The 25,000-nt window shown below is 45.0% G+C and overlaps 1 protein-coding gene across 2 annotated transcripts in view; it reads left to right on the top strand.

Annotated features, from left to right (window-relative positions):
* LOC142487282 (sodium- and chloride-dependent transporter XTRP3A-like) overlaps positions 1-25,000 on the top strand; it is a 78,908-nt gene that overhangs the window by 9,731 nt on the left and 44,177 nt on the right. The window contains exons 1-2 of one of the 2 annotated variants that reach the window (XR_012799182.1): positions 7,656-7,798; positions 17,278-17,443. Coding sequence is in view for 1 of the 2 variants with exons in the window: in XM_075586292.1 (XP_075442407.1) it covers positions 17,278-17,443 (166 nt within the window). In the remaining variant the exon portion in view is untranslated. Of the gene's footprint in view, positions 1-7,655; positions 7,799-17,277; positions 17,444-25,000 lie in introns of those variants that run through there. The other variant, XM_075586292.1, reaches the window with a different exon arrangement.

The raw sequence follows: 25,000 nt of genomic DNA, 5'->3' as shown, positions 1-25,000 counted from the left end.
GCGGGAGGATCGGGGGGCCAGCGGGACCAGCGGGAGGATCAGGGGGCCAGCGGGAGGATCGGGGGGGCCAGCAGGAGGATCGGGGGGCCAGCTGGGGGGACAGCCGGAGAGGCTCACGGCCACCAACCTCCCCGATGGGAAACGTGGTAAGCCACGCATGCGACCAGGCTGCAGCCAGGAGGGGGGCCAGAGGGAGGTCAGGCAGCCAGACATTAGTCGGGCATTAGTTTCGCGGGGATTGGGGTCCAACAGGGATCGGGGGTAAGCAGGGAACAGCCGCACGGCCACACCAACCTCCCCGATGGGAATCGTGGCCGGGAACTCCACGTGCCTCCCCCCTCCAGCGCATGCACGCGCACCACTCTACCTCCCGCCTAGGCTGCTTCCCTTCTTCCCCGCTCCTATTACCCTGCCCGCGTGGGTGCCAAAGGAGCGTGGGACGGAGGGGAAGCGCCTACTTTGTTATCCAGCCCTGGGCAGCAAGCGGGGTGGGGGGTGGGGCGGTAGGGACTGGTTGGCCTCTTCCTCGCGGCAGGCCAATAAGGGAGTAGGATTACTTATTTATTTATTTTTTAAAAATTGGCGCGAGCAGGGGAAATTCATAGAGCCGCAGCAACGGCCTAAATCCATTCGCCAGCGGCCTAAATCCACACGCCACGGGCCTGTGGTTAACATTAATTGTCGAACACTATATATATATATATATATATATATATATATATATATATAGCAAATGTAAATATACTGTATGCTCATTTGCATGTCTTAGGCAGGTCTGCAACCCCACCTTTCACCATTATCACCCAGCACACAGCACTTCCACTGCAGCAAGGGATTCTGGGAAATGACATGCAAATGAGCACACAGTGCCACTTTTTGCTTCAAAAACCATTTTATACATGGTTTCCTATAGGCTTAAGCTTGCTGCATGGTCACAGCTTTGAGCACAGCCAGGGTTAAGATGGATAGCCAGAAAACCAACCCACAGACAGCTGTTTCAACCTTAATGTGTGGGGTTGGTTAACTGGCTATGCAATGAAGCGAAACGATGGGGTTTACCATACTGAGTTAAGTTATGATGAGTCAAAAAAGTGATGGTTTTTGAAGCAAAAAGTGGCACTGTGTGCTCATTTGCATGTCATTTCCCATAATCCCTTGCTGCAGTGGAAGTGCTGTGTGCTGGGTGATAATGGGGAAAGGCGGGGTTGCAGACCTGCCTAAGACATGCAGATGAGCATACAGTTGTATTTGCATATTTGCTTTCCTGTGGAGGGTTTTTGTCACTTTTTTTACTCACCATAACTTAACTCAGTATTATGGTATATATGGTATATATATATGATATATATGATGAGTCACTATAAATATGTTCTGACGTAGACTGGTCAGATATCTCCTGATGAAATCACTTTATGTGAAGAAACGCGTAGAGAAGAGCGTTTTTTAGCTGCTGTCACACCGTGATATACATTTTTACTCTATCCTCACTGCCCACCTCATTACGGACTGCCTTTGGGAGTGCAGAGAGACTTCTCTGATCAGCCCCTGCATTGCGGGGTCACGGACTGCAGACCTCATATCCGGATACACTAACATTGTGGAGGACTTCCGGGTCACATTGTGGTGAGCTTTTTCCTGTATCCCCTGCTGGATGTCGGTTCAGCAGAGCTGAGAAAACCCAGACAGAGAGAGGGCGCGCCATCCAAGGCACAACGTGGGCGGTTGGCGAATGAGTATACTCATTATATGCATTTATTTATCCTGTGTTTGTGAGTTCGCATTTGTTGGTTTTATTCATATTCATTTTTATTAAATTGTATTTTTTCATGCTGCACTAGGATCGGGCGCTTTCTTTTCTTGTTGTTTATATATATATATATATATATATATATATATATATATATATATATATATATATATATATATATATATATAATGCATTATGCAAATGATGGTAACTGCATGGCTAGGAACTCACTAAATTAATAATAGTTATTCATAATTAATGCAATAAGTACATATATAAATGCATGTTTTTTTTTAAAAAGACATTCATGAAATTACCCAAAATGATGACAACATAGGATGTTAACCTATATAACAATGAGAAAAATGAAAAAAATGAACAGATATCTCAAAGATATCTCAAAGTGACATCATCGTGTTCGGACAAACTCCCGAAGAGCACAAGAAACACCTCCTGAAGGTGTTAGATAGACTGGGCAAGGAAGGCCTGAAGTTGTCCCTGGACAAGTTTCAATTCTGCCGAATGGCTGTCACCTACGTGGGTCACATAGTGTCTGCAGACAGAGTGACTACCGACCCCGCCAAGATCGAAGCTGTGGTGAACTGGCCGAGATCCTGGATCCTGGAGTTGCGATCCTTCCTAGGTTTCTGCGGATACTACCGTCACTTCGTAGAAGGGTACTCTAGTAAAGCCAAGGTATTCAATAATCTACTCAAGTTCTATCCAGAGGAACCTTGGCAGAAGGCCGCTTCTCCATGAACACCCTTCGGTGACAAGTGGATGTGTGCCTGCGAAAGGGCCTTCACAGGACTCAAGAAAAGCCTGATGGAAGCCCCCTTCCTAGCGTACGCTGATACGGAGAAACCATTCGTCCTGTATGTGGATGCCAGTTTCACCAGGCTGGGAGCTGTACTACATAAGAAGTATCCTGCTAGTATCCAAGCCCCAAGTGAACAGAACTACCCAGTTCATAAGCTTGAGTTCCTTGCCATAGTTGAAAATCTCCACGACTACCTGTATGGAGTCTCCTTCTAAGTCAGAACGGACAACAACCCTCTGACGTACATCCTTTACATCTGCGAAAATGGATGCTACCAGCCACAGGTGGCTAGTGGCCCTCTCCAACTACCAGTTCACCTTGAAATACAAGCCAGGGCCTCTAAACATAGGAGCCGATGCTCTATCCAGGAGATCTGGACTGAGTACGACGAAGGACAATGGTCCCTGGGAAGAAATCCCGGGACCTATGATGCGGGCAATCTGCTGTACCACTGCAATCATGGAAGACAAAGTCTCGTTCTCCGAGTTAAGAGTAGCAAATTTCTTGGGATGCCAACCCCAGAAGCAGATTCGGTGGCTAACGCTATTCGCGAGGCTCTACATCAGAATAATCTGTCCCTGGCAAAACGGGTCCCCACCAACACTGTCGCAATCATCAGGAGAGAGTGGGAACATTTTGAAATAGGGCGTGGCCTCCTCTACCGGGTCGTCACCTATCACAATTAGCCTGACAGACGACAGCTGGTTTTGCCCCGAAGCATGTAGTATCATGTCTTATGATCCTTGCACTACGACCACAGACACCTGGGGGTTGATAAGACTTTTGGGTTAGTAGGGATCAATTCTTCTGGCCCAAGATGCGGGAGTCCGTAGAACGACATTGCCGGAAATGCCTAAAGTACATTCAGAGAAAGACACTGCCCATCTGTGCAGCCCCAATGGGCCATATCAAAAGCTCTGGCCCAATGAATTTAGTCTGCTTGGATTTCTTGTGCATCGAACCAGACTCAAGAGGCATTGTCAATATGCTGGTAGTGACAGATCACTACACTCGCTACTCTCAAGCATTCACGATGAAGGACTAGAAAGCTCTCACAGTCGCCAAAGTACTGTGGGAGAATTATTTCATACACTTACAGTAGGTCTGCCGAATCACATGCACTCCGATCAGGGACAGGACTATGAGAGCAAGCTCATCAAGGAGCTTCCCAACCTGCTAAATATCAAGAAATATAGAACCACTCCATATCATCCAGCTCTCCCAGAGAGGTTCAACCTTACATTGTTAGACATGCAAGTCACCTTAAAGGGCTCTAAAAAGGGCGAATAGAGCAAGCATGTCAAAGCACTGGTGCACGCATACAATTGTACCCTACATTAATCTACGGGGTACACACCGTACTTCATGATATTCGGGCGAGAGGCATGGCTGCCTGTAGACATCCATCTAAGGGTATCTACTGATGGGGTACCCAACACGGCTCACTGCCGCTATGTGAAGTAACTTCCGGACAGCCTGCACAGTGTATACCAGTTGGCAGAAAAAGCCACCGCTCAACTGAATGCGCAGAACAAACGAAGGTATGACCACAAAGTCCGCTATCGGGAACTTCGTCCTGGATACGCTGTTCTTCTACACATTTTAGGGCTTCCCAGCAAGCACAAGCTAGCTAACACTGACGTGATGAGGTTTTTGAGGTTGAATCTCAAATACCACGCCTCCCAGTCTACCGCATACGAGATGTGGATGGCCGAGTAAAGGTCTGGCACTGAAACCACTTGTTGCCTATTACACAAGTGGGCAAGAGTGATACTGAACCAGAGACTGTAGTAACAGATAGGGAGCAAGAAGAGGCTACAGGGACTCCAGATTCAGTAACCAAGACCTATCAAGATCCTTTGGAGGGAACCTCCGCCAACATCAATGGAGACTGGTGGGCACCTCCCGAAGGAGCAACAGGTAATGGACCCCCACCTAATGTACTCTCACCAGTGGCATCAACAAGCTGGCCACTTGATCCACGAAGCTCGAGCTACGTCCCTATAAGAGACATTGTTCACAAAAACAGAGACTTTGTGCACCCAAGTTCACATTCTATGAGAGGATCGGAGCCTCATGCCAAAGATAGCATCTCCCAAGAGAAGAGACTCACAGGAGTCAACGAGTGAGGCACCCTCCCACTAGAGTGGCTTATGTCCAATTAGGGGCACCCCACTATGAGTCTCAGCAGCCAGCTAAAGACAAGCTGACCTTTGTTATCAACATGTTTACTGAGTTGTATAACATTGTTTAGAGCCTGCATCAGTTAAGTTGTATAATTACCTTGTATTTTTATTATACTTGAAATTTTGTGTTATGTTGTTCCCAAGCAGGGTCATTGGAGTCTCCACCAGGGGGAGGATGCAGCCGGGTCCCCCCCCCTTGGTCCCCCTTACCTCCATAGCAGGTTTGGTGGTGGGGGGAAATACCGCTGGCAGCCGGGGCACGCGCGGGCGCAGCCAGAGTGGCGAGCGAACCCACCAGCAAGTAGGGACCACAACAGCAGGCTGAAGAAGTTTAGAGGCAAGAGAGCTGGAGACCCAGTCACCTGGACTCTGTGGTAGCACCTAGCACATGGCACCACCATCTTGTGACTGTCCGTGCATGCACACTGCCGCACTAGACATCGGCAGCCATTAGAGATAGGTGAGCATGCGCATAGAGGCTACACAGTGGCAGCCATCTTCTACATAGCTCCGCAGGTGAACTGCATCTCCCAGGATCCCCTAGGATGGCCCGCTCACATGATCAAAGATAGCCAATAGGGCTGCAGCAAGCTACTGAGGAAGAGGTTGTTACATTTGGCGCGCTCAGGGCACAAGGAAGGAGTTGGAGCCAGGACAGAGGAGGGGAAGGTAGGGTCTGGGTGTCAGTGGCACCCGGACTAGGCCAGAGAACCCCCTTAGGTCACAGATAGGCTCCAATCAAGGGAGTTTGTGGTTACTTCAGGGAAAGCCCCTAGATAGGGACACTTCCCAATTTTACTGTTAGTATCAGGGACACAGTGAAGATGCCGTGCAGTGATTCGTGGCCCGTGGTCTGAGACCAAGCCCCCATGGTGTTATTAGAGACTTTTAAAGGTGAAACCCTCCTACCGGAGTTCACGCAACACAGAGGCGGATCCCATCGTGGAAGACGACGTTGCTGGATCATCGGATCCTTATCATTAAATCGGCCGCACCGAGTACCTTAACAATGTGCATCAACAGCTCACTGGGTAGCACTACTCCCTACACTTTTGGGTGGGCCTGGACATTGGGAAAGGGACATCAGGGTATTGGTGCCTAGCATCCAATGTATTTTGGGACATTCACTGGTGGTACTGGGCTGGGTGTGCATTGTACAGTGTGGTATGGGTTGTTATATTATATGTGTGTGTTCAGTAAAGGTTGTAATTATATACCGTGTGTGTTTACTATTGGTTCCTGTGAGGGGCTCCTCCTACTACGCTGGAATCCCTCGCAGGTGGAGGCACTGCACCGAGGTGATCAATATACCACCCCAACCTCCCAGAGGCAGAAGTTTAGGCCTTCTGTGAGCCAACATGTAACGGCAGTACTGGTAGTCTCTTTAGTCAAGGGGAAAGAGGGCTACAAGTATAAAAGAAATAAATCAAAACCAATGTGGCTAAATAAACAGGTAAGGGAGGAAATGGAAAAGAAGAGGCAAGTGTTTAGATTCTTTAAGTCAGAAGGGAGAAGGATGCATCGTTTCAGAACTATAAGGAATGTAACAAAAAGGGGAATCAAATTAGCAAAAATAGATAAATGAAAAAAGGATTGCAATACAAAGTAAGATCAACCCTAAAAAGTTCTTAATAACAAAAAAAGGGGATACGATAACTATATACAAATATATTCGGGACAGTACAAGGAGCTTTCAAAATAACTATTTATCCCAAGGGCAGTACAAAGGACACAGGGTCATCCCTTTAGGTTGGAGGAAAGGAGATTTCACCAGCAACAAAGGAAAAGGTTATTTATATTAACTGCAGTTAAAATGTGGAATTCATTATCCATGGAGATTATGATGGCAGATCCAATAGATTTATTCAAAAAAAGGTTGACATCTTTTTAGAAAGGAAAGATATACAGGGATAAACCAAATAAGTAAACATGGGAAGAATGTTGATCCAGTGAATAATCTGATTGTGGAAATTCGAGATACTGCCGCTCTCCTACTATATGAATGGATTGCATATGTCATTCGGGTGCATACGGGAAGGAGATCGTGGAAGGAATGAAAGGGTTAATAGATTAACCAAGATTCCTATGTGCATTCTCTATGACCAATTGAGGACTGGGAAATATTCAATCCTAGGGTGACACCTAAATAGCCTCTCACTAATGTGTTAAAAACTTGCTTTATTAAACATGTATACAATGGACAACACTTACTCCATTAAAATAAACAGAGAGAAATTACTACAGTGGAGGATATAGTACCAACTCTTGTCTGTGAGCTAGTCTATGTCCTCTGTGGTGAGCTGTAAAGGGAGGAAGTAACCATTTACATAGGTACAGGTACCTTGGAGGTATGATCTATTCACAGTGGCTATATTAGTCACTAGGAAAAACACACCCAAAATGACTGCCAGGACTCTAAACTTGTATTGGTGCTGTATTAACAGTCTGATGTAAAGAGTCTCTTAGTCTTGGTGTGTGTAAGACCTGTAGTACTATCTATATATCATACCACTGCTATCATTACTGACACTCATCGCAGGTGTAACCAAGTTGTTTAATACAGATGTATATGATAGTTCAAATGTTTGCAAGAACTCACTCTCCCATGGTTTGCAGAGTGTGGCTAAACATCCTATCACACTCACTGATGTATAGGTGAATGGGGTAACAGCCTGATATATCTCTATATTAAACTCTGTAATGTGGCAAATGACCACATATAAACCAAGGGGTGTATGCAAACACAAGTGTTTAAGTTGGAGTGTATCAAACAGTCCTGCAAACGTATAATGATAGTGCCTTATCCAGCATATTCATATGACCTGACCCGTCATTGTATGATGGTATCTGCTGGCATGTTTCCTCTCAGACCTCCACTTCAGCGCTCCCTGATGACGTCATAAGATGACGTCAGTAAAACCAACAAACGAGTGACTGATCACTCCCCTGGCTTGATATCCGCATTGTTAGGAGTGTGTGCACCGTTTCAGCCTTTCGCAGAGACAAGAGGCGGAACCCTCATGACGGAGTGACTGTAGCCAATTAGTGAGTCAAATTTGTATTCAGAAAAGCAAGAACCATATCGACTTACGTGTCACCTAGCTTATTTGTTTCACCCTCAACTAAAACTAAAGGTTTTGTAGCACCTTTAGGTTTTTATAAATGTGGTTATTGCAAAGTGTGCATCTATAAAAACCATACACATGAAGAAAAATATGGATACAATCAAACTGAAAAGATTTATAACATGTAATACTCAATATGTTATTTATATGCTAACATGTGGGTGTGGAAAGAACTACATCAGGAGGACTATACATCCATTAAAAATACGTATAATGGAACACATTAGGTCTATAAAAAACAAAGACCAAAGATTCCCAGTAGCGAGACACTTCACTGATTGTCCAATGGGCAAATAAGATCTACTGTACTTACATTCAGTGGAATTGAATTTGTTCCTCCCCCAATTAGACGGGGGAACCGCCAGAACATTTTAAACCGAAAAGAAATGTTCTGGATTTTTTCAATGGACAGTTTGATCCCCAACGGTATGAACGTTGATTGGGAGATAAAACATTTTCTTTAGACTCTCCTGATTAGAGTTCTTTACACACACCTAAGTATCAAACTTGGCTACTAGTGATTGTTGCAATATTCTTGGTTACAGTTATTTGTGGTAACTCTTTCAATTTTCCATTTTGGAATATTGTCTATCTGATTGAGACATCTACTTCTGAATTATACCATTTTGAGTATGTGATTATCTTGTAAATATTTGGTTTAGTTTATTGGTATTATATTAGATTATATTTGATTAATTTAAAAGTATTATTAATTAATTATTTAATATTTTCAGTTCATTTTAGAGCTTGAATTGTTGAAATTGTTGAAATTCTCTTATTGATCTAGCATATTATCAAGCTGTATCACTAAATGATTCAAGATATCTAGAGACATCAATATCCATATAGTTCTTATTTTATTATTTCTTTAATCCAATTTACGTTGTTCATTTTTGTTTATATTATTGTTGTTGTTCATATGATTGACTATATTATTTTATTTGCAGATTGATTATTATTGCTGATTTATTATAACTATTGTGACTTTTCATTATGTACTACTATCTGATAGCTTGGCGCTGTTAGGATTAATTAATTTGAGCTGACTTCATTTGTTTATTTATCATTGACAATAACTGACATCAGTGTTGGATATGTACAACATATATAAAGGTCATATATATATATATATATATATATATATATATATATATATATATATATATATATATATATATATATATGAGTGTATGTTATATAGCCTATCCCATAGCCTCTTTGCATACCCAGTTAATCAACCTCACACTGATGAGACCCATTAAGGTTGAAACAGCTGTCTGTGGGTGGTTTTCTGGGTATGCACTTTAACCCTGGCTGTGCTCAAAGCTGTGACCATGCAGCAAGCTTAAGCCTATAGGGAACCATGTTAAAAATGGTTTTTGAGGCAAAAAGTGACACTGTGTGCTCATTTGCATGTCATTTCCCAGAATCCCTTGCTGCAGTGGAAGTGCTGTATGCTGGGTGATAATGGTGAAAGGTGGGGTTGCAGACCTGCAGATGAGCGTAGGGAGGGGGGGGGGTGGGGTGTGGGTGTGTGTGTGTGTGTGTGTGTGTGTGTGTGTGTGTGTGTGTGTGTGTGTGTGTGTGTGTGTGTGTGTGTGTGTGTGTGTGTGTGTGTGTGTGTGTGTGTGTGTGTGTGTGTGTGTGTGTGTGTGTGTGTGTGTGTGTGTGTGTGTGTGTGTGTGTGTGTGACTGCATGCTCATCTGCATGTCTTAGGCAGTTCTGCAACCCTGCCTTTCACCATTATCACCCAGCACACAGCACTTCCACTGCAGCAAGGGATTCTGGGAAATGACATGCAAATGAGCACACAACTTTTTGCTTCAAAAAACATTTTTAACATGGTTCCCTATAGGCTTAAGCTTGCTGCATAGTCACAGCTTTGAGCACAGCCAGGGTTAAGGTGCATACCCAGAAAACCCACCCACAGACAGCTGTTTCAACCTTAATGGGTCTCATCAGTGTGGGGTTGGTTAACTGGGTATGCAGAGAAGCTAAAGGATGGGGTTTACCATACTGAGTTAAGTTATGGTGAGTAAAAAAAAGTGACAAAAACCCTCCACAGCAAAGCAAATATGCAAATACAACTGTATGCTCATCTGCATGTCTTAGGCAGGTCTGCAACCCCGCCTTTCCCCATTATCACCCAGCACACAGCACTTCCAATGCAGCAAGGGATTCAGGGAAATGACATACAAATGAGCACACAGTGAAACTTTTTGCTTCAAAAACCATTATTTATATATATATATATATATATATATATATATATATATATATATATATATATATATATATATATATATATATATATATATATATATATATATATATATATATATATGTTAGAACACACAGAGATATCGCTCAACACTTACATGAATTTTGTCCTAGACACTGTTGATAAGTCAATTATTGTAAGACTGAACAGTGGTGCTAAAGGTTAATAGAAATATGCAAACAACAAGAGGAAGGCAACCTTTAAATAGCACACGGACATAAATGAAAGTGTAAAAAATGGTATTTTATTCAGGTGATTAAAACAGGGGATGAAATTAAAAGAAGAGGGGGGCTCAGCGCTGCCTAAACATATTGGACATGGAGGCAAGAGTCAAGTAAAGATAAAAATCAAGACACATACAGGGTGTAGGTGGCTATATCTAAGCACACCTACGTGACAATCTACCTATACTGAGACCTTGTGACCACATGTAAAGAATATTATGCCATATAATTTGATGCAATAATTACATGATAGAGGTACACAGGAATTAAAGGTAACAGGTTGCAAAATACGTTACCACTCAGCAGGTGATTGTCACAAACAGTTAGGTCAATACTCCATGTTGTAGATAGGAAAGGTAGGGGCCCCCCTCAGCAAGACTCCCACTCCAACGTGTTTCGACGGGAAACTGTCTTCTTCTGGGAGTAGTGAGGGGAGCAAAGAGCTAGCATTTATAGGGAGAATCATAATTACAAAAATTGCGCCAAAATTAAATAGATTGCAAGCAGCTGTTTGAGCAGAGAGTGTTTACGAACATTGCAGCATCCTAGAGCCTGTGTTACTGTGATTATACATCTCATTGGACTATACTGGTCATGTGGGCTCTCTAAGGTCAACCCCTATGTAAATGGGGTGATGATGCATCAGACGTCATCACGTGAGAGACAGGGAAGTATCTGTCAAGAGGGCAGTGTCATTGGGGCTGCTGATTAAGACTGCAAGCGTCTGATTGGCCAGTATATGTCATGTGGCCATCTTTGAATTAGTATATGCAAATCTGCGGCATGACGCGCGTGACGTCATCGCGCATGTGCGCGATATCATGCGCGATCCGCAGCAGAGTTGAATATCAAAACCTGAGGCAGCCACTATGTGAACAAAGCGATTCTAGGGATAAAACAGCTAATTCTCATGTATTATATCTAGTAACTGCTGCGGAGGCTATTACGAGTGATGTCAGCACGCTATGTACGTCGTGACGTCAGATTGTCATGACAACTGTGTATACAAGTGATTCTCATAGGTGGAAGTCAGGGAACGTAAAAAAGACCACAGATTATAGACCTGACATGTAAATCAAGGGACTGTAAGTCATATATACAATGGTGGGATGTCTGAATGAGGCTGTGGAATAAGAATATAAGGGTAGTATGTGCGTGCAGTATACATTGGCACCTGTGCCATTATATCTATTTTGAGCCCACTAAAACATAAATGGGAAAATTCTGGGAAACCAGCAAAATCATTATTATAAAGGTAATAAAAAGTGGAAATATTTCTAATTGATGTACAAGTTTTTATGTTGTTCAAATTGTATATGCAATCTGCATTAGTGCCTGGATCATTGCATCCAATCTAAATCCATTGGTATGCCATGGCAAAAATGCAGATAAGCCAGAAAAGACATTGTTTTGAAAGTAAGAGTAATGAAAAATATCTATAGTCAATATATAGATTTGTGAATAGATTCCAGCCTTTAAACTACCAAAATCATCTAAATTGCAAAGTTTCAATGTGTATCACAATATGAAATGATCTATCACTCTGAGAATTGGAGCGAACCACAAGTTGTTCAGAGATACTCGCAGCCATATATCTTATGCATGATAAAGCTACAGTAGTCCTGGATGAAAACTTCACAGGGAGAGGAGCTGACAGGGAGCGAATTAATTGCAAAAATTAAAATCCATTTGAAATGTCCTTATCTTCAGCCTAATGAATAGGCGAAATAGAGGTTATGGTAATTAAACGTTACTCGTGGGTGCTCCTTAATGTGGAGGGAGCGACGTGTTTTCTCTTGTCTAGGTTGCAAGATGAACAGGTAATGTCCAGAACGAAAGTAAATGGCAAGGTGGATCAACGGATCATAACTGTTATAACATTTTCAGTGGATATTCCTGGTGGGTTGTAGTTAGTCATGATGCCTTTGTTATAATGACTGTAGATAGATCTTCATCATTAGTACTTCCTCACTATGGTTAGATGTACTCCATATCTCTGTCACTGGTCTTCGGTGTGGGACAGGGAGTGCTGGTTCACAGATTGTTAGTATATGGGAGGATAAAGAGGGAAACCATGCATTAGAGGGCAAATAGGTCAAAAGGCAAAAGAACAATTTAAACCAGAGGGGCAATATTTATAAAAACATGGCAAAGCCAAGATAGTCATTGAGACCACGTGGTATCATGGTGCCCAGCTGCACAATCCACCTGCACTCCCTCCTCAACAGAGCCCTCTCAAGATCGCCGCCACGGGCACCAAGAGAGACCCTGTCGAAGGCAAATGCAGAAAGGACTGCACAGTCGGACCCATGAAAGCGCAGAAAGTGACGTGCAACCGAGCTGATCTTTTTACATGCGTCTACGTCTTTTTGCGCGTTTTTAATGTTGCGGATATGTTCCAACACGCGAAAACGGAATTCGCGTGTTGTCATACCGATGTAAACAAGGCCGCAGGGGCATTCAAGATGGTATATGACTCCCTTGCTTTTACAATTGATAAAAGATAAAACCTTGTATGTATGTGTTTTGTTTGAATTTGTGAATGTAGATGTTTGTTGCATGTATTTACATGCAGAACACATACCGCATTTATAGAAGCCCGGTTTGCGTTGTTGGGACAGGAAAGTGGGGTTAATTTGAGGCACATAATGGCTGCGTGTTAATTTGTCTCCTAAATTCGGAGAACGCCTACTTGTAAGGCTAGCCCGATCGCCAAGTGTGTTCCTGAGTTCAGAGTCTGTCATTAGGGTACCCCAATGTTTCTGGAGTATACCCCTGAGATCTGACCATTGGCGGTTGTAGGTGCTAATGAACCTAATTTGTTTCCTACCCTTGTACTTGGGTCTAACTTGCAGGAGGCTCTCACGGGTGACTTTACAACAGTTATTATACCCTTTTTTAATTTGGGATATAGAGTATCCTCGATTTTGGAATTTAGTTTTAAATTCTTTAGCTCTGGTTTTGAATGTAGCAGCAGTGGAACAGTTCCTCTTAAGTCTCAGAAATTCACTACGTGGAATTCCCGAGACTTGATGCTGAGGATGGAAACTAGACGCGTGGAGAATAGAATTTGTCGCGGTGTCTTTACGATGAATGTCTGTTTCTATCATACCTGTTCCACTGATGCTAATCAAAACGTCCAGGAATACCACAGAGGTGGGACTGCTCAAATGTGTGAGTTTGATGTTAAACCTGTTGTGGTTCAGTACACCGATGAAATCTGCAAATGCATCACTGGTGCCTTTCCAGACAACCAGGATATCATCAATGTATCTGAGCCACAGCAGGGCCAAGTCACTGTAGTGACGTTGAAGGTCGGAGAAGACTGCCTCCCTCTCCCACCATCCCAAAAATAGGTTAGCATAGGAGGGTGCACATGCCGCTCCCATTGCTGTGCCTCTAACTTGTAAATAGAATTTGGTTTTAAAAATAAAATAATTGTTTGTAAGAATGAATTCTAGAAGTTCCATAAGGAACTCGAGAAGGTCACCTGGAATGTCTTGCATAGACAGATAAAATCTGGTTGCCAGGAGACCCTCCCGATGGGGGATACAGGTGTACAGGGACTCTACATCACAGGTCGCAAGGATAGTATCCTTATCGACCGTGATGCAGTCGACCCTGGACAACACCTCCATTGTGTCGCGGAGGTATGACGGCAAATTAACTACTGCGAGGCACAGGAATGAGTCCAGGAAGCGGCAGGCAGGTTCACATAAGCCCCCTATGCCAGAGACTATTGGTCGTCCGGGTGGGCGGGAGGCATTCTTGTGGACTTTAGGTAGAAGATAAAATGTAGGAATAACAGGGAATTTAGGTAGTAGGCCATCATAGTTAATTTTGGATATTGTCTTGTTGTCTAATGCAGTATGTAAAATGCGTTCTAAATCAGATTTGAATCTAAGTGTTGGGTCACAGGCTAACTCAGAGTAACATGCTACGTCTTGTAGCTGTCTGTATGCCTCCCTTTCATACATGCTCTGCGGCCATATCACTACATTGCCCTCCTTGTCAGATCGCTTGATGACTATGGAAGGGATCTGCTGTAGTTCCCTGATGGAAAGCCACTCATCCTTACCCAAATTCTGCGTTCCCCGGGATAACGGTAGTTTCAAGATTTCCTCGGTTACTGCTGCAGCGAAGACTTCAACAGCTGAGCAGCTCTGGATCGGTGGACAGAACGTTGACGTTGGTCTTGTCCGTAATAGGATGTCTTTAGTAGAGGTTGTAATTAACTCTTGTTCATCCAGAAGTGCATCCATGTTGTTAAGTGTCTCTATGTCTTCAGTGTCCCACACTGCAGTGGGAAGGACATCCAACTCTACATCTCGGGGTTTCAAAAAATGTTTATGAAGCAGTAATTTGCGGCAGAAAAGATTCAAATCCTTAATAGCTTCGAATTTATCCATATAACTAGTTGGCGAAAAAGTTAGGCCCTTCTTTAGGACTCTGATTTGGGCTTCTGAAAGGGTAAATTTAGAGAGATTAATGATAGTTAGTTCCTCTCCTACCACGCCCGTCGCTGCTGGTATTGCGGTTTGTAGCCGAAGGTCTCTCTGTCCCTTAGCTGTCTTCCTTCCCCTCCTTGTCTTCCTCTTCCTTTTCTCGAGCGTTTGCCCCTGTCTAAAAAAGAGGAGGTAAGTGTGGAATTTGATGGAAGGGAGGTGGATGTTGAGGCATGTGGTGCATCAACATCAGATGAATCTACATCTGTTGTAAAAGCATCAGATGACAAAGAGGCGTCTTGGGCCTGTGGTCTTGTCTTTCTAGACTTCTTGCCTCTATTCCACCTGTACACCTGTTTTCTATCAAAGTCAGTTATGTCCCTTTCGAATTTCTTTTTTTTATATTCAATGAGACCTTCCTCAAATTTAATTAGGTCAGTTTCCACTTTTTCAATTAGTGATGGTGTTACGCCAATAAGATCTTTTTTGGCTAGTTCAATTTTATCCGTTAATTCCGTTAAAGTCTGTTTATCATGTTCTATGAGAATTGCAATAAGCTCCAGAGAGCAGGCAGTTAGTGATATTTCCCAACGTTCTTTAAGAGTACTATCTGAGAACTCAAAAGCTGGAAACAGCTTTATTCTCAGTCCTCTAGGGACAATTTTTCTAGTAAGATAGTTGTCTAGTGCTGTTTGATTCCACCAACTGCGTAGCCTTCTCTGTGAGAGATATTTAAATATATTTATATATATATACACACATTGAAATTAATTCTCTACATCAACATATATATTTTATACAATGTTTTTGATAGATATATTTTTTCATCATATATATTCCCAGATCCCCCTAGCATTTTCTTGCTTTTAGCATTGTACAAGATGTATGTTTTTCCTTTTTCATACATCTATATTTTCTCATGTCTACACAATTATTTTTATCAATTTTATATCATCCTGGGTTGTGGATATTTGACCCTTCCACCCATTTGTGTATATATACATATATATACTTTTGTATAGGTTTTGTGTTTAATTATTTATTGTTTTTCATCTTTCACTTGTGTCTTCACCCTATTTGGGTAGCTAATGCGCATGTGTGTAGTGATTTGTGACCCGATCCGGTATGTTATACATCCACCAACACTGTGGGTTGAATCTGATTTACCTGTGGGGGTTGTACCACACGGAGAGTGGCGTGACATCATATCCGGTTCAGGTCTTTACTTAAGACAATGCTTGCTAAGTAATATTACTCTTTGACAAAGCCCCATAGGGGTGAAACACCTTAGAGCGCTCAGGGGGGTCTGTCCCTCTTTTTATCTGTTTTTTGCCCATGGTTAAATAAAGGCTTTTTTTTAGCACAGTCCAGCCTCATCATCTTTTTGCCAGCAGTGCCCGCTGATCTACTTTCTTCACTGAGAGGTTTTTGTTAATTCAGCACCAATACAAGATTAGAGTCCTAGCAGTAATTTTGGGTGTGTTTTTCCTAGTCACTAATATAGCCACTGTGAATAGATCATACCTCCTAGGTACATGTTCCTATGTAAATGGTTACTTCCTCCCTTTACAGCTCATCACAGAGGACATAGACTACCTCACAGACAAGAATTGGTACTATATCCTCCACTGTAGTAATTTCTCCCTGTTTATTTTAATGGAGTAATTGTTGTCCATTGCATACATGTTTAATAAAACAAGTTTTTAACACATCAGTGAGAGGCTATTTAGGGGCACCCTAGGATTCTATATTTCCCAGCCCTCAATTGGTCATAGAGAGTGCACATAGGAATATTGGTTAATCTATTAACCCCCTCATTCCTTTCAATAATCTGATTGCCAATTATTGGAGTCAGAAGGACTATATGAGATATCATTGGATGATATGACACTGGGGAGTTTTTTTTGCCTTTCTCTGGATCAATAAGGAAGTATAGATATAGCATAAAGTATCTGTTGTCTAAATTTAGCAAAGGTTGAACTTGATGGATGTACTGCACCGACACACTTTATTCGAGCAAATACCCGGTATGTACCTGGCAGATACCTGGAATGCGCCGCTCCTCACCTCTGACAAGCCCCGTTGCATTTGCCTTCCCAGCCTGGGTTCATGCCTGGCTGATGGGCGGCTGATCTGTTAAATGATAATGATTAGGATTTAATAGGCTGCAATGCTTCGCGTGTCTACCAGATGGCATAAATTCATGAATTGTAATGCAGTATATATATATGTAGTGTGCAGTATTGCAGCCAACGGGAATAAAATGCTTCAATCCCTGCCGGAAAATAACTCAATGCACTCGGGCAGAAAACAGTCACAAACCTCAATACACCCGGGTATACCCGAATTCGTGGGACTAGCCGAGCTCGAATAAAGTGTGTCGCCAGTGTATGTCTTTTTTGAATGTGCTAACAAGTGGAATTTTTATTTGCTATCCTTTTTTAACAGATTTGAGAGGGACATTCAATCGATGATTGGACATAAGCCAAGTTGGTACTGGAAAATAATGTGGGGTTTTGCAAGTCCATTGCTAATAATAAGTTTATTTATATTTTACTTGACTGACTACATCCTGGCAGGGACTCTGCAATATAAAGCATGGGATCCAGCACAGGTAAGTTATTTTTATTTATTTTTCCTAATTAAATGTCTCCACTTTTTTTTACTACTCATAATTTATTGGTTTTGCAACAGATGAGTGTGAACAATGAGTTCACAAAGGAAAAAAGGGGAGGGGCATGTGGGAGGTATAGAAATATTAAAATAGAAATCAAATCAGTGGTCGCATGTAATTACATTAGTTGTAAAATGACAAAGATAAAAACTTCAGGTTAATACTGGTGGTTGAGCATTTGGAACACGACACTCCAGGACCCTAGTACCTGTGGCTTAGTTAATGGTCGTTGTCGTGGGAGACGTGTACTTTTTACACTTTTTTACCTTTGGGATCAATTCACTGGGCAGGACAAGGTAGTGAATAAAATGGGGTTTATTCTGGTAAAACCAGCAGACATACAATGAAACACAAAATACAGGTAATACACACTTAACTGGGGTCTAGGGGGAGTCTCTAGCCTCCCTAGGTGCAGGGTGTCACGGGAGACCAGGCATTTACACCGTTTATACCGGGATCATGACACTGAGCAAAACAAGGTGATCAAACAAATGATAATTTATTCACTTAAAATAGGTGAAACACAGTGAAACAAAAAATACATGAGAAAGACACATTTACTGGGGGTCTTTGGTAAAAAATATAGACTTTCTTTGCTTCTGTAGAACATAAAACAACATTTTTGGTTGACCGGGACTTGGCCCGAAATGTCCTGGAACTCAAATTGGCATAAAGTTCCTTACACCATTGCTCCCTTTCTTCCAGAGGTGCTGAAATCTGTTGACCAGGAGCTAGCTCCAAACGTCCTGGAACTATTTTTGGCTTGCATTCCTAGCCGCGACCGATATGTTCAATTTGTAAAACTTGGTCCCAAAAAGCTGGACATTTTCTGAAACTGGCTCGCTGCTATTTCTCCAAGAGCATCTTTTCAGACATTCAAATTTGCCGCTGATGTTCTGGTGCTTAGAATCACATCTCCGGATTGGCTGATGGGTCCTTATAGTATTTCAGAGTTCATTCATGAAATACTACAGCCAATCCGAGCATGAGACATTTCGTACCAGCCAATCAGAGCAATGCCAGTCTCCTGAAGCCGGGCAAGTGGATCCTCTGCATCAGCCAGGGGCGTGCGCCAACCTGGCACCTCAGCCACTTGGTATGCAGAAGCAACCCGCTGGTTTTGGCTCCTCAAAGTCTGGAAAGGAAACTGGTAGTCTGAGGACTTGCCATTCATCTCAGGACGTGGGTACTCAGCCTAAAACTCCTGCCCAAATGATCTTCACACCTCTGCCATCCTCTGTGGCTTTCATGTCCGATGTCTGGGTAGACACAGTGGCAGCAAGCTGGTAACCCAGTGACTCACTCAGAACATCGATCCGGAAAGACCCAGCTCATAATACCTTGCACAAGCCTATATGTACTTTAAACACACTGTTTAATAAAATATACATTTTGTATACTTTTCCTAAGTCTTATGGTTATGGGGAATAGAATAAGAAGTTTGCACTTTAATCCTTACTAGCCATATTCCCCACACATAGGAGACCAGGCAAATTATAATTTATTCCAGTTGAAACAGACGTACACACAGTGAATTACAAATAACAAGAGGAAACACACTTACTGGGGGATCTGGGTTAAAAAAAACTAACCTTTCCTAACTCAGATAGTCCTTAAAACAGAGTCTTTAGGTTACCGGGATATACCCGCAAAAGTCCTGCAACTCAATTCGACATGAATTACCAGATGCCACCGCTGTATCCACTCCGGAGCTGCTGAAATCCCTTTACCGGAAGATAGTACCAAATGCCTCGGTACACGTTTCGGCTTGTAGTTCCAGTCGCGACCGCTACATTCTATTCTGAGAACTTGTCTCCAGAAAGCTGGAGTTAGAAAATTTCTTGACTTGAAAATCTCTGAAGACGTTTGCTGCTATTTCTCACAGAGCATCTTTTGGTGGTTTCAAATTTGCCACTGCTGTCTTGGCGCTTAGAATCTGAGGTATGGATTGCCTGCTGGGTTTCTTATAGTATTTCAGATTCATTCATGAAATACTACAGCCAATCCAAGCGTGGGAATTTTATAACCAGCCAATCAGCTGTCTGCCAGTCTTCCAAAGCCAGGCAGTGGGTTCTTCTGAATGGAATAAGGTCATGTGTGAGTTTGCCACCATAGCCACTTATTATTCAGAAGCCACCCACGGGGCTAGGTGCCTCTACATCTAGGAAGGTGACTACTTGCCGGAATGGCTTGTATTCATCCCAGGATGTGGATACTTCACCCAACCATCCTGCTCTAATGGTTTTCACACTTCTGGGGGCAAGTGTTGCTTTCACGTCCGGACCTAGACTAGCAATCTCTGCTTTCTGGCACTCCTGGAAAGGCAAAGACATAAACATTCTTTATTGTCACATATTTTTACATACAGGCACAGCAGTACATATACAACAGGCAGGTCCAAGAGCTGACACTCTAGGACCCCAAAACATGAATCAGGGGCAACCAAGTGGGCTTGACCTTTATTAGTGAGCCTGGTTATCCCTTCACCGTCACTCACTATAACTGGACTTAGACTTTAAAAACTCCTCGCAACCTTATGTATTGTAGGAGCACCCCCAGAACCTCTATACTGGGTTCTGGGTGACCAGGGCATTAACTGGGCATCCCCTGAACCTAGGGACCTCTCGACCGTTCCAGGGACACCACACATCCCTATGCCCCATTTACCTCTCTGATCTGTGCTGAAGCAGGGAATCCTAGCGGCGAGTCACGCAAGTGTTTTCAAGCGGAGATTTTGGCAGAGCAATGTGTCTCAATGTATCCAGGAATCCGACCTGAATCTCGGGTACATTTTTGGGGTATCCCTCAACTCTGGAACCCGACTAGCTAGACAAATTCTGACAACACTTTCTCTGTAAAACCCCCATTGAAACTCATAGTCCAGCAATCTCTGCTTGCTGGCACTCCTGGAAAGGTAAAAACACATACATTCTTTATTGTCGTATAATTTTATACAATGCATTAACAATCACTGGGCTCAAGAGCTGACACTTCCGAACCCTGAAACTCAGATCATAGATAACCAAATGGGCTTAACCTTTATTGTGAGCCTGGTCACCTGCTCACCGTCACACATACCCAGCAATCAACGAGCCTCCAGGACATCCAGGCTTGGGAAGCCACCTGATTTGGGAAGCCACTCTGACGGGCAATGGTGACCAGGCTATACAATAAAGGTTAAGCCATCTGGTTGCCCTTGGGTCCCGTAGGTCCCTGGAAGCTACCCAGCACTATAAATGAGGGGGCAGTTATCTGTACATGCAAAATTAAAGTGACCCCTGCTTTTCCACTTTCCATGTTCCCTTTACTCCAGACTCATGAAACTTTCTGAGTGTAAGTTTTAGGTGGGTTATTTGGGAGAGAATGCAATTCGTTTGTTTGCAGGAGTTTGGGGACCGGAGCTACTGGTAGTACCTTAATTCTAACCGGCGAGCAGGCATGATTTGCCGGTATGTGGGTGGAATTACACTGGGGCTGCCCAGTGTCCCCCAGACGCCTGATTTTCGAGCACCGATATCTCAGTTCTACTGTATATCTCTTACAGTCTAGTGTCTCCTCAAGGTCCCCCATGTATTATATATATGTTTTATGTGTTTGATACATTAATTATAAGGCTCTATGCAGTTAACCAGGTTTAACAAGGTTTAAATGTTATTTCATTCAAAGTGTCCTTATATTCTCTTGCTAAGTTTTGCTTCCCTCTGGTGGATACTTATGTGTCAGCTTCCCCCTTTTTCCTTTTTGTGTCAGCTTTATATGTGTCAGATTATTTGATACTACTAAACTTTCTATTACCCATGAATATTTGATATGCTAGTATTTTTATGCTTTTCAACCACTGTACATTCTTTTTCCTTATGTTGTGCTTATTGTATGTATGTACGTTCTTGGTTATGATTATGGAATAAGAAGTTAATGTTATTGTAACAGGGGACTTATCCCTGTTCACAAATGTGCCTCTAATCCAGCAGTGTGGTGGTTAACTGCTGGTAAACAACCAACACCACCTGGCTGATTACAGGTGTCAGAAAAAGCCTGCCTCTGAGACAGGAAGGACATTCTTCCTGAGCTCACACTGAGTTGAGCTGACCCAGGAAGCAGAAAGACCAGGGATTTCCTTAGTGGGGAAAACCAAGGAAACACTGCACACACACAGATGTCTTGAGCCTGCCAAAAGAGACTGCACGCTGCCAGCAAGACACAGGGGACAATATTTCTAAACCTGGATCCTGACATTGCCTTATCGCACAAGGGTGTGGACACCAGGAGAACAGAGGAGCCTTCCCCTACAACTACAGAGACAGATAAGACTTTTCTTATAAGACTGTTATCTATGTCTATATATAAAAAATATATATATATATATATATACAGTGTTCGACAAATCACCCAAAAATCTACTCGCCCAACCAAAAAAAAATCGCCACCTAGTCCCGCCCTCAACCCCGCCCCCAACCCCGCTTTAATATAAAATACACAAATAAAATACATTGAATAAATTCCTAGTCAGAACAACATTCGTTTTTGACATAAATGTATTTATTGTATTACATTATACTACAATAGAGAGAGTGTGTGGGGGAGAGAGAGAGAGAGAGAGTGTGGGGGGAGAGAGTGGTGGGGGAGAGAGAGCGGTGTGGGAGAGAGAGAGTGTGGGGGAGAGAGAGTGGGGGAGAGAGAGTGTGGGGGAGAGAGAGAGTGTGGGGGAGAGAGAGAGTGGGGGGGAGAGAGAGAGAGTGTGTGGTGGAGAGAGAGAGAGTGTGGTGGAGAGAGAGAGATTGTGGGGCAGAGAGAGAGAGTGTGGGGAGAGAGAGTGTGGGGGAGAGAGAGTGTGGGGAGAGAGAGTGTGGGGGAGAGAGAGTGTGGGGGAGAGAGAGAGAGAGTGTGGGGGAGAGAGAGTGTGGGGGAGAGAGAGAGTGGGGGAGAGAGAGTGTGGGGGAGAGAGAGAGTGGGGGGAGAGAGAGAGTGTGGGGGGAGAGAGAGTGTGGGGGGGAGAGAGAGTGTGGGGGGGAGAGAGAGAGTGTGGGGGGGAGAGAGAGAGTGTGGGGGGGGAGAGAGATAGAGTGTGGGGGGAGAGAGAGAGTGTGGGGGGAGAGAGAGTGTGGGGGGAGAGAGAGTGTGGAGGGGAGAGAGAGAGTGTGGGGAGAGAGAGAGTGTGTGGGGGAGAGAGAGAACGTGTGGGGGGGGGGAGAGGGAGAGTGTGGAGGAGAGAGAGTGTGGGGGAGAGAGAGAGAGTGTGGGGGGAGAGAGAGTGTGGGGGGAGAGAGAGAGTGGGGGGAGAGAGAGAGAGGAGAGTGTGAGAGAGAGTGGGAAGAGAGTGGGGGAGAGAGAGAAAGAGAGAGTGGGGAAGAGAGAGAGTGGGGAAGAAAGAGAGTGGGGGAGAGAGAGAGTGTGGAGAGAGAGAGTGGGGGGAGAGAGAGAGTGGGGAGAGAGAGGGGGGAGAGAGTGAGAGAGAGTGAGAGAGAGTGGGGGAGAGAGAGAGAGAGTGGGGAGAGAGAGAGTGGGGGAGAGAGAGAGAGAGATTTGGGGGAGAGAGAGAGAGTGGGGAGAGAGAGAGAGAGAGAGAGAGAGTGTGGGTGGAGAGAGAGTGTGGGGGAGAGAGAGAGAGAGAGAGAGTGTGAGGGGGAGAGAGAGAGAGTGTGGGGGGGGAGAGAGAGAGTGGGGGGAGAGAGAGAGAGTGGGGAGAGAGAGAGAGTGGGGGAGAGAGAGAGTGTGTGGGGGGGAGAGAGAGAGAGTGGGGGGGAGAGAGAGAGTGTGGGGGAGAGAGAGAGAGAGTGGGGGAGAGAGAGAGGGTGGGGGGGGAGAGAGAGAGTGTGGGGGAGAGAGAGAGTGTGGGGGGCAGAGAGAGAGAGTGTGAGGGGGAGAGAGAGAGTGTGGGGGAGAGAGAGAGTGTGGGGGAGAGAGAGAGAGTGTGGGGGAGAGAGAGAGAGTGGGGGAGAGAGAGAGTGTGGGGGAGAGAGAGAGTGTGGGGGAGAGAGAGAGTGTGGGGGAGAGAGAGAGAGTGTGGGGGTGAGAGAGAGAGTGGGGGAGAGAGAGAGTGTGGGGGAGAGAGAGAGTGGGGAGAGAGAGAGAGTGGGGGGAGAGAGAAAGAGGAGAGTGGAGAGAGAGTGGGGGAGAGAGTGGGGGAGAGACGAGAGAAAGAGAGAGTTGGGAAGAGAGAGAGTGGGGGAGAGAGAGAGTGGGGGAGAGAGAGGGGGAAGCGAGTGAGAGAGAGTGGGGGAGAGAGAGAGAGAGAGTGGGGGAGAGAGTGAGAGTGGGGGAGAGAGAGAGAGATTTGGGGGAGAGAGAGAGTGGGGGAGAGAGAGAGTGTGGGGGGGAGAGAGAGAGATTGTGTGGGGGAGAGAGAGAGAGAGAGAGTGTGTGGGGGGGAGAGAGAGAGTGTGCGGGGGGAGAGAGAGGGTGTGGGGGGGAGAGAGAGAGAGTGTGTGGGGGAGAGAGAACGAGAGAGAGTGTGGGGGGGAGAGAGAGAGAGTGTGGGGGAGAGAGAGATTGTGGGGGGGGGAGAGAGAGTGTATGGGGAAGAGAGAGGAGTGTGGGGGGGGAGAGAGTGGTGGGGGAGAGAGAGAGAGAGTGTGGGGGGGAGAGAGAGAGAGTGTGGGGGAGAGAGAGAGTGTGGGGGCGAGAGAGAGAGAGTGGGGGGGAGAGGAGAGTGTGGGGGGGAGAGAGAGAGTCGGGGAGAGTGTGGGGGAGAGAGAGAGTGGGGGGGGGAGAGAGAGAGTGGGGGGAGAGAGAGAGTGTGGGGGGGGAGAGAGAGAGAGTGTGGGGGGAGAGAGAGAGAGAGTGTGGGGGAGAGAGAGAGTGTGGGGGAGAGAGAGTGTGTGGGGGGAGAGAGAGAGTGTGGGGGGAGAGAGTAGAGAGTGGGGGAGAGAGAGAGTGTGGGGGAGAGAGAGTGTGGGGGAGAGAGAGAGTGTGGGGGAGAGAGAGTGTGGGGGGAGAGAGAGAGTGTGGGGGGGAGAGAGAGTGTGGGGGGGGAGAGAGAGAGTGGGGGGGAGAGAGAGGGTGGGCAGGGAGAGAGAGAGTGTGGAGGGGAGAGAGAGAGTGTGGGGGGGAGAGAGAGAGTGGTGGGGGGGAGAGAGAGTGTGGGGGGGAGAGAGAGAGTGTGGGGGGGAGAGAGAGAGTGTGGGGAGAGAAAGAGTGTGGGGGGAGAGAGAGTGTGGGGTGGAGAGAGAGTGTGTGGGGGGAGAGTGAGAGAGTGTGGGTGGAGAGAGAGTGTGGGGGAGAGAGAGAGTGTGGGGGTAGAGAGGGGGAGAAAGAGAGAGAGTGTGGGGGGGAGAGAGAGAGAGAGAGTGGGGGAGAGAGAGAGTGGGGGAGAGAGAGAGTGGGGGAGAGAGAGAGAGTGGGGGAGGAGAGAGAGATTGTGTGGGGGAGAGAGAGAGAGAGAGTGTTGGGGGGGAGAGAGAGAGTGTGCGGGGGGAGAGAGAGGGTGTGGGGGGAGAGAGAGAGAGTGTGTGGGGGAGAGAGAAGAGAGAGAGTGGTGGGGGGGAGAGAGAGAGAGTG

Source organism: Ascaphus truei, chromosome 2, assembly GCF_040206685.1.
Source record: "Ascaphus truei isolate aAscTru1 chromosome 2, aAscTru1.hap1, whole genome shotgun sequence".
NCBI classification, from domain to species: Eukaryota; Metazoa; Chordata; class Amphibia; order Anura; family Ascaphidae; genus Ascaphus; species Ascaphus truei.
The sequence above is the reverse complement of the archived record's forward strand: the minus strand, read 5'-3'. Positions and strand labels throughout refer to the sequence as shown.